The sequence below is a fragment of the Eumetopias jubatus genome, unplaced genomic scaffold (assembly GCF_037043125.1).
Source record: "Eumetopias jubatus isolate StellerSeaLion01/CBP00866 unplaced genomic scaffold, mEumJub1_p1.0 scaffold_1, whole genome shotgun sequence".
Lineage (NCBI taxonomy): Eukaryota > Metazoa > Chordata > Mammalia > Carnivora > Otariidae > Eumetopias > Eumetopias jubatus.
This window is the reverse complement of record NW_028274807.1, coordinates 216763515-216773744: the sequence shown is the minus strand read 5'-3', so window position 1 is coordinate 216773744 and position 10230 is coordinate 216763515. Positions and strand designations below refer to the sequence as shown.

The 10230-nt window shown below is 56.7% G+C and overlaps 1 protein-coding gene across 2 annotated transcripts; it reads right to left on the bottom strand.

Annotated features, from left to right (window-relative positions):
• Positions 1 to 540: 540 nt before the first annotated feature.
• On the bottom strand, positions 541 to 6420 carry SLC39A3 (solute carrier family 39 member 3). Of its 2 annotated transcripts, none has more exons than XM_028126147.2 (3): positions 6319 to 6420; positions 4538 to 4897; positions 541 to 1449 (listed from the first exon to the last, which is right to left on the bottom strand). In XM_028126147.2, the coding sequence occupies exons 2-3, from the start codon at positions 4745 to 4747 to the stop codon at positions 715 to 717; spliced, it is 945 nt and encodes a 314-aa protein (XP_027981948.2). In that variant the 5' UTR covers positions 4748 to 4897; positions 6319 to 6420; the 3' UTR covers positions 541 to 714. The 2 variants fall into 2 exon arrangements, with proteins under 2 accessions (XP_027981948.2, XP_027981949.2); XM_028126148.2 differs by having other exon boundaries at positions 4538 to 4869.
• Between the last annotated feature and the right edge of the window lie 3810 nt (positions 6421 to 10230).

Below are 10230 nucleotides of genomic sequence, written 5' to 3'. Positions count from 1 at the left end.
GTTGGTGCCAGCCCCACACGCGCCCTGAGCTCCCGCACCCTGAGGCAGCTTCTGGCTTCATCTGCGTCTGCAGGGGGTGATTCAGTGTGTGTCCCCGGCCCCACAGCCCCAGGGACTGAGAACCAACGGCCCAGCCGGCCCCTAGCCCTGCTGCGCATCTCTGCATCTCTCGGGTCCACCAAGTGTATGGCAGCGGGGGGCGGGGGGGGGCACAGCAGAAGGCAGAGAAGAGGGAAGTGCTGAGGTACCTGGCACCCCGCCCGTCCCCCTCGAGGCACTGCCTCAGGTGGCAGGAGTCAGAGCTTCCCTGTGTGACCGCCGGAGGGACGCTCCATGCGACAGAGCCAGCTGGGAACAGAGGACACAAGTCTCAGGCCTCCAGATGGGCTCAGTGGCTCGGAGAAGCCACGGTCTTGTCCTGTCTGCAGGCAGGAGTGGGGGGGGGGGGAGGGTCCCAGCCCAACCCCATGCGGCTGCCCGGCCCCACCTCCTGTGTGAGTCATCAGATCCCAATGCCAGAGGATGACATGGCCACACAGCTTTGGTAAATAACTTTAAGAGAAGTATTTTTAAAAGCAGTTGCTGTGCCCCAGGCTCAGGGTGTTGGATCTGGGGCGCGGCCCCTCTGTGCACAGATGGCAGCCCGGGGCCTGAGCTCCCCTGCTTGGGAGGGGGGGGGACCGCCTGTATCCGGCGGGCGGGTGATGGGCAAGTTCACCACTTGAGGAAGACCATGCCGGCCAGGACGGCATAACCCAGCACCAGAAAGAGGACTTTGAGCAGACGGTCGCTCTTCTCCTCCAGCTCCTTCGCTAGGATCTCAAAGAAGGTGACAAAGAGGAACGTGCCGCCTGCCAGGCCCTGCAGCAGCACCGAGGCCACGCTGCTGGGCACCCCCTGGGCACTCTCGATGCCCAGGCCGATGCTGATGCCCAGGGGGATCATGGCGCTGACAGTGACGGCCAGCTTGGCCGCGTCCCTCAGGGCCATGGCACTCCTGGCCATGCTGATGCCCAGGGCCACGGCCACCAGCGTCTCGTGGATGGCCACCCCCACGAACAGGCTCACTACCTTCTCTCCGTCCTCCTGCAGGCCCAGGGCCAGGCCCTCGAAGATGGAGTGCGCCGACAGGGCAAATACCAGGCTGAGGAGCCGCAGCGGGCTGGAGTGCGACAGCTCTTGGACGCTCAGCCCATGTGTGTGGGGGTGGGGCTCCGAATAGAGCGTGTGGCCCCGCGCACCCCCCATGAAGGGGCTCTCATACTCCGAGTCACTGCCGGCGTCCGAGCCAGCGTTGAAGGTCTCCAGGTCGATGAACGATGGCTTCTCCTTGCGGAAGGTCAAGATGAGCTGCTCCAGGAAGACGGTCATGAAGAAGCCCAGCATCACGATGGTCTCGGCCAGTGGGTAGTCGGTGCTGATGTGCCCGAGGCTCAGAACTTTCTGGAGCTGGAGCAGAAGACGTGCAAGAGAGGAGAAGGAGGGAGAGAGAGGTTCAGAGGGGGCAGCCTGCACTCCTGCTACCAACACAACAGGGTTTGGGGGAGATATCACTGTTCAATTAGCAAAGCACAGAAATACCCACTTTACACAAGAAGCTAAAAAAAAAAGGAGAAGGTGGGCTCACCCTTGCTGGATTCCAAAAAATAAAACTCCCAAAAACCCTATTACAAAGGGCATTGTGAGGCTTTACATTATATCCACTTAATCAGCCAAATATTAATCATGCTGTAGTGGGCTGAATTGTGGTCCCTAAAGATATATCCACTTGGAACCTCAGAATGTGACCTTATTTGGAAGAAAGGTCTTTGTGGATATAATGAAGGTGTGATGGGCTGAATTGTGTCCCCCACCAAAAATTCATATATTCAAGTCTCTGAACATCCAGAATTTCAAACTAACCCTCCTTAGAGAAAGGGTCTCTAGAGAGGTGATCCAGTTAAAATGAGACCGTTAGGGTGGGCCCTGCCCCACTAGGACCGGAGTCCTTACAGGAACCACGACGTGAAGAGATGGCAAGGAGAGAGGCCTCAGAGGGACCCAGGCCTGCCAGCCCCTTCCTCCTGGGCCCCTGGCCTCCACAAGGACAGACAGCAAACGTCTGAGGTGTTTTGCTATCTTCCCCAGCCCCGGGGAAATCCTACATAAGATAAGGATCTGGAGACGAGACAGATCATCCTTAGGGTGGGATCTTAATCCAGCAACGGTGTCCTTATGAGACACAAAAGGAGGGGACACAGAGACACACAGGGAGACGGGCAGGTGACCACAGAGGCAGAGACCGCGGTGATGTGCCTTATAAGGGAAGGAACAGCAAGCACCGCCAAGAACGCTCCAGAAGCAGGGGAATGGCACAGGACAGACTCTCCCTCACTGTGCCATCGACCAGCCTCTGCAGCCCTGAAGGCCTGGGGGGGGTCTGCTTCCATAGGGCGCCGGGTGGGGCTGTTTCCAAAGGTCTTCCTGGGTGAATATGCTAAGAATGCGTGAGACTCTGCATATCCACGCCCCCCGCCGCCCAGCGGATCCTGCCAGCCAGCGCCACCCAGTAGCACTTTCTGATGACGGAAATGCTTTCTATCCGTCTGATATGGAAGCCACCAGCCACACGTGGCCCATGAGGACCCTAAACACAGCCGGCTTGGCCAAGGACTGGCATGTTGACTCGTGTTTCATTTATTTCACTGAAACTCGACTAGACAGGCAAGGTGAGGGGCTGTTGCTCGGTACAGCCCAGCGCTGGATGCTGCCCAGCAAGGTGGGGGGTGGGCTCCTCAGAGCTGGGCTCCGTTTGCGGGTACTCCTGAGGCTGTGTGCACACACCAAGCTTGTCCAGCCTGGGGGCTGCAGAACGTGCCATCAGCTGTCTGGACCGCTCCTCCCCCAGCGTGACTCACAGCTGGTTGATGCTCACGCTTTGGGTCTTGGGGTGCATGTAATTCCCAAGTGCTCTACCTGAGCCAGGCGCCCCAACACTATGCTCACAGCACCCCTTCATGACAGCCTGGGAGCGCACGCGCACGCACGCCACATGGCTACCCCGCCCCTCCAGGACACACTGAAGACATTTTGGTCGTCATGACTTGGGGGGGGGTAGTGCTGACACTGGGGCAGGGTCATTCTCAGTGGGGGGCTGTCCTGGGCACCAGAGGGAGGTGTGGGGGGTGTTCAACAGCATCCCCAGCCCCACCCACCAGATGCCAGGAGCATCCCTCATCGTGAGGACCACAGGTGTCCCTGGGGGCAGGACTGGCCCAGGTGAGACCTCCTGACCCAGTCACCTGCCCTCACTCAGTGTCCCCTGGACACAGAGTCGACCCGCATGGGAACCCCTGCTGCAGAAGGCTGTGTTTTGCAGATGGGCCATTTCATTCATTTGCTAAGCATCTCCAGGCCTGCATGTGCTCCGCCCCCAGGAACCCCAGCCAGTGAGAAACACTAACCAACTCAGATCAGATCATCAGACACACAAAGGCCACAGTTTTGGGGGCTGATATCTGTGGGGTGACCAAGCCAGCAGGTGCCCACTGAGCCTGGCAGGGGGCCGGGGGAGGGACCTAACCCGCCAAGGCTCTGGTGTGGGCAGGGGTGCAGCCCGGAGCGGTTTGGGGAGGACCATGAGAGGGCCACAGGCACTGAAGGGCGACGGGGAGGAGCAAGGACATCACAGCAGCCCCGGCCCGAGATAGAAGTGTGATGAGGGGTGACGGCACGAGAATGTGGCAGATGGGGGGGGGCAGGGCTGGAAGAGGCTCTGGGGGTGCAGACGGCCTGAGAGAGGACTCTGAAATTTTACCCCCAGGGATGCCGTGTGAGCTCCCATGCTGTGTTATGAAGGAACACAAGGTGGGCAGCAGGGAACAACAGACGCGTGGCAGAAATCCAGGCACTTGCTGATGAAGCAAGTGGCTATACTGGGGGGGGCCACGTGGAAGGGACTGAGGGCAGCCCTCAGCCACGGAGAAGCAAGGCCCTCGGTCTGACAACTGGGAAAGAATTGAACTTGCCTCAATACCACACGAGCTTAGAAATCGATCTGTCCCGTCGAACCCTGAGATGAGACCACAGCCCAGGAGACCTGGAATGCTGCCTGATGAGGGCCTGGAGCAGAGGGCCCAACTAAGTGGTGTCCAGACCCCTGACCCACAGAAACCGCGACATAACAAACACATGCTGTGTTAAGCTGCTAAATCTGTCATCACTTGTTAAGCAGTAGTAGCTGCCTGATACAGGTGCTGAGGCGAGGCCCACACCGCCCGCTACAGGGCAAAGCGTATAGCTACCCCGCTGGGCGGTCTGCTCAGGGAACAACGGATTGGCTCGCCAGCTGGCAAGCCAGGTCTAGTTCAAGCCCCTTGTCTACCAGGTAAGGCCCAGAGAAAAGAAGCAACCAACCCACGGTCACACAGCAAACTCACTTCCTGTCACTCCTGCAGTGTCACAGCTACCACCAAACTCGGTGGCATCGTTGAAAACACACCAGAGACCCGGGGCCACAAGGTGCCACGGGCTGCGGCCACCGCCAGGGAGCCCTTACCTTCTCCCTCACAGCCGGCAGGAGAGCGTTGAAGCACGTGGCCAGAAAGACCCCACCTCCAAAGGTGTTGCAGAGTGAGAGGATCTTTTTGGAGCGATGGGCTTTCTCAAAATCCGTCTCGATGATCTTCACGGGGAGCAGGGAGCCAAGCAGCATGAAGAAGAACACGCCCACCATACAAAGGATTTTGGCCACCAGCAGCTTCATCATGGTGGCGGCCCGGGCTGTTCTGGTCGCTGCAGGGCCAAACCATGTGTGGGGGCACACTCCTGTCCCACGGCGTGCTACCGGGCCCAACCACGTAGCCGGGGGCTCATGCCTCCGTCCAGCCACTGTGAACACCAGGGGCAACCACGTCAGCTGTTGGGAGTATTGAGCAGCTTTAGTGACCAAGCCCATCACCCCCCTCCCCCCCTACTTCACTCCATTCCGGGCCTGGCCCATATCACTGCCTCCTGCAGAAAATTCGCCACGGCCGTGCCGTCCAATACAGCGGTCACGAGCCATGGGTGTCTGTTTAATTACAATTCCATTAGAGGCAAAGTTCAACTCCTCAGTCACACTAACCATATTTCAAATGCTCAGCAGCTGCACAGGTGCAGTAGTGACCGCACTGGACGGCACGGACAGAGGACCTTTCCATCGCTGCAGGATGTTCTACTGGGTGGTGCTGCTCCACTGGTCTCCCACTGCCCTTCCATAAAACCCAGCACCACACCCTGTATAGAAGGCTCCGCACCATCGGCCTCTGCTTCGCCTCATCCCACATGGGCCTCTGTGGTCCTTGAGTATGCCCAGCCCGTTCCTGCCTCAGGGCCTTTGCACCGGTTGTTTTCTGGGCCTGGAATACGTCTTTCCCCCAACCTCCCGATGAGGTCTTGTCTTTTAGGGTCACTGCCTTCGGGTTCCCTTGGAAGGGCCTCCCCGGCTGACCTCTGCCCACCACGAGGCCTGGAGGCTCAGTAACCACTGCAAACCAACAGGTGAGCTAAAGCATGTGGACCTCAGTGAGCCCAAGTGAAGCAGATTTCACCCTGGAAACGCCACGGTTAGTGGGAGGGCCCTTGGCTGCTCCTCTGTCCCGTGTTTCCCCCTCTACTCTCCCTGTCCTCACTGCCCACGCCCCACTTGAGTGAGGTCTTCAGGTCTCCGCGCAGATGCCACCAGCTGGAGAGGCCTCTCCCGCCCCCTTCGCTGGCATTAGGTTCTGGAATCATTTGTGCGACGGAAACTACATAACTTGGAGTCCTTGACTGAGCTCACTTGCTCGAGGCTGCGGGCTCCGCGGGGACTGGGAGTCTGTCTTGCTCAATCTGGACCCCCCCCCCCGCCCCCGCCCCCCCCGACGCACAGCCAGGTACACAGGAGGCACCCAGTAAACACCCGCCGGGTGTCCCGATGCCCAGGCTGTGCAGTGGCGGCAGGGGGTGGCCTGCACGCTCTCAACACCGGGGCTGATGGGCTGGGACGAGGAGGCAGGGGCTGGTTTATTCATTCCTCCATCAGGCACTTATTGAGCGCCTTCTGTGTGCACCGCGCCGCACCGGGCGCCCCGAGGAGGGCGAGGCCGAGCGGGCCCCACCCGAAAGGGAGCACTCGCGCTCCGCCTGGGGGGTCGGAAGCAAACCAGCATACATTTCGCCGCTAACTGGGGAACCAGCGGCGGGCGCCGCAGCCCGGCCTCGGCTAACGGGCGGCCCAGCCGGCGTTGCCCCGAACCGCCCCGCCCCGCTCCGGCGCCCAGCCCCGGCTCCCGGCCCCCGGTTCCGGCCCGCACGCACCTCCGTCGGGCCCTCGCCCGCCCGCCCGCCGGCGCCGCCCGCCGCTCAACCGCCGCGCGGTCTCGACCCCACAGCCGCGGTCCTGTCCAGCCCCGGGTCCGCGCGCGGCTGCCCACGCCCCGCCCACGCCCCTGCCCATTAGCCACCCCGGGCGCCACGGGGCCGAGCGCGCCGTGTCATTGGCTGCTGCGGCCGCCACTCAACCTGCGACTCTCCCCCACCCCCGCCACCGGCCCGGGAAAGTAGTTTCCTCTTGCAGAGCGGTAGGTACAGCCAGCAGGTGGCTCCGGCAGGAAACTCCGACCTTAGAGGAAAGGTTCCGACAGGACTTGGCTTCCAGAGCTGTCCAGGGGCGCCTGGTGCTGAATGCCGCTCCTATGGAGGCTTGGCCCGCGACGGGAAACCGTTTCCTGCGGGAGACTGTTCCTCCCCGAGCGTCCACCACGCCGATGCCCTTCCAGTCAGCTTAAGACGCAGATTCATCTGCTCAACACCCCTGCCTCCTCTGTGTCAGGGCCTTTTCTGGAAGAACATCTGTGAGCAAAACAAAGATCACCCTTCCCGCCCTTTTGGAGCTTACATTCTAGGACAAGACGCAGAAAATAATCAATACACATAATAAGTGATGGAATTATGTCGGAAGTACTCTGGGACAATAGAACCCACAAGGGGCTATGCTGGGTAAGTGCTGTTATTTTAAGTAAGATGCTCAAATACGCCTCATAGATGTTTGAGCAAAGACGAATGTGGAGAAGTTGGTCCAGTGGGTACATGGAGGCGAACCCTTTCACACATAAGGGACTGAGAGGCAGGCGTGTACAAGAACGTTGGTGTGGCCAAAGCACAGTGACCTGGGGAAGTGTATTTGGAGATAAGAGGAGGTAGGTCACAAAAGGCTTTGGAGGGAAATAGGGAGCAATTGCAGAATTTTGATCAGAGACGTGACCGATCCAATGTATTTTAACACAATCATTTGGTTATTGTATCAATGCTGCCAATAGGTCAAGTAAGGTGAAGACTGAAAATCGTTGATATTTTTTTCACAGAGAGAAGGTAACATTAAAAAAATGCGCTTGTTCCATGCCCTATAAAAGCAGCCAGAGTTATGGAGAAGACTGTATTCATTTGTTAACTAAAATCTCATTGTCAGCCTACTACGGGCCAGGCGTGGAGAGAGCTGCTAAGAATAAAGAATAGGGAATGCTACAATGTGGAGGGACCCCGAGGACACCGGGCTCAGTGAGAGGAGCCGGACCCAGAAGGACACATCCCGCAGGACCCCACTCCCAGGAGGGTCCCCAGAGGAGTCCCGTCCACACAGACAGAGAGGAGAGGGTGGGAGCAGGGGCTGGGGCAGGGGATGGGGAATCCGTGCTTCGTGGGGACAGAGTCTCCGTGTGGGGAGACGGAAAGTTCTGGAGACGGAGGGTGGGGGTGGCTGCAGGACCGTGTGAGTGGGCTTCATGCCGTGGAGCTGTGCACTTAAAGTTGTTAAAATGGTAAGTTTAATTTTATGTATATCTCACCACAATTTAATTTTTTTCAATTAATGGAGTAAAAAACAAAAGATTGACTTCTGTCTTCCTAGCACAACCTCTGCCTGCCTTGAAGAAGGAAGCTGAGATGTTGGAGAGCCCCACACTGCAAGGAACTGAGGATGACCTCCAGACAATAGTCAGCAAGAGACCTCCAGTGCAAGAGCCTGCAAGGAACTGAATCCTGCCGACGACAACATGAGTGGTTTTGGAAGGGGGTCCTGTCCCAGGCCTGCCTTCAGATGGCTGCTGCCCAGTGGGCACCTTGATTGTAGACCTTGAGAGACCCTGAAGCTGAGGACCCAGACTGTATGAAATGCTATGAAGAGAAAGAGAGTTTTGTGTATGAATTAACCAAAGAAACTGGTGAGAAGTAGGAGCAGCAGAGCATAGATGATGCAACAGTAGAAAAGAGCTGCCATGTTGGAGGAACTGGAAAGCTGGCTGAATGTTAGTGAGCAACAGGGAAGGGAGAGATTAGGAACAGTCCCATAGACCACGTTAAAGAGTTTGAGTTTTACTGGGAATGCAATGCAATCCATTGAAGGGTGTTAAGCGGGTGAGGCTTGTGATCCAGTTTATCTCTCAAGGTGATTCTAACGTCTGTGTAAAGCCTGAATTGTAGGGAAGCAGGAATGGAGGCAGGAGACTGGTTGAGTCATTTGGGCAAGGACTGGTACTGGTTTAGGTAAGGGCGCTGGCAGGGGAGATGGAGAAGCCAGGGTGGACGGTGAGTTGACCGGACATGGCACTGGTTTGTCTGGGCAGGTTGCAGGAGTAGGAGGTGTCAGGGTGACTTCTAGTTCTCTGGTTTGAGCAATTAGATGGCGTTGTTCACTAACATAGGAAAGACTGGAGGAGGTACAGATACTGGAGGTGCTGGAAGACTGAGCTGGGCTTTGCAGAGATTAAGTATATTTGTGAGTTCTTAACACTTAATGCCAATTTCTGCCTTCCTCATTGTAGGCACACAATATGGGGTGGCTATTTGTTATCATTAGACAATTCATTATTATATTGTCTTTTTCTGGTTTCCATAATTCACAACAACAAAAAAAGATTGTTTGTAGTAAGTGCACAGCAGGTAAATGCCCACAGGGTGACGCCTTCCTATAGAAGAATTCATGATGTGCAAAATTTGTTCATAGTTATTTAGAGAATGGGGCTGCTCGGAGAAGGATGTATTTTTGAAAACTTCCTAGGCTCCAGGACCTGTGTATGAGCAGATATCTTCAGGGTATCATAGGAAAAAACCTGACACATCTGACTGCATTGTCTACTTCAAAAAATCTCCCCTAGTGGAAGACACTATGGATGGGCTTAAGAAACAAGAGACGGACCAGAAGGAAATGCCGATGACAGAGCGCTCTCTAACAAACATCCTAGAATAAAAATGGGAAGGGAGATGAATAGATGATTCACAGGAGAACAAATACAAGAGGGGAACAAATATTACGGAAACATGAAATAAAACCATTTTAACAGCTTTATTGAAGGATAATTGACAAGGAATGACACATATTTAAAGTATGCAACTTGGTGAGTTCTTTTTTTTAATATTTTATTTATTTATTTATTTACAAGAAAGAATGAGAGAGAGAGAGCATGAGAGGGGGGAGGGTCAGAGGGAGAAGCAGACTCCCCGCTGAGCAGGGAGCCCGATGTGGGACTCGATCCCGGGACTCCAGGATCATGACCTGAGCTGAAGGCAGTCGCTCAACCAACTGAGCCACCCAGGCGCCCTGCAACTTGGTGAGTTCTGACGTATGTATAATATACCTGTGAAACCACCCTCTCAGTCGATAGAGTGACCATGACCTGCACTTCTGCAGATTCCCTCCTGCCCCTGACTCCCAAGCATCTAGCATTCTGCACGGAGGCTCATTTGGGTAGTGTCTGGTGTTGGCTCTGTCTTAGGGCACTGCTCTGAACATGCCTCTACTTGCCTGTGGGTGGCCATTCATATGTGCTGCTGTTGGGCATACGTCCACAGCTCGTATTGTACATCGGGGGCCCCAGGGGATGCAAACCCTTGCTTTTAGGACTTAATAGAGCCGACTTTTCCCCTTTGGTGCAGGAGAAGAGTTAACACAGCAGACCTGAGACTGCTGTCCTGGGAAAGGCCAGCTTGCAAGGCAGGCCCTCAGTGGCATCTGGAAACCATACTCCAGGGGCTTCTGCCCTCCAGGGGGCTCGGGTCCCTGAACCGTCTGTACAGACACGAGGTTCGGACTGAGCACCTGCTCCCCTCCCGGAGTCTGGGGTCCGGGCCCAAGCCGGGCAGAGGGGCCCGCGAGACCGACCCCCGCAGAGAACCGGGCGCTGGATCTCTGCCGGCCCCCTGGAGACCACACCTCACATGCGCGGTCCCGTCTCG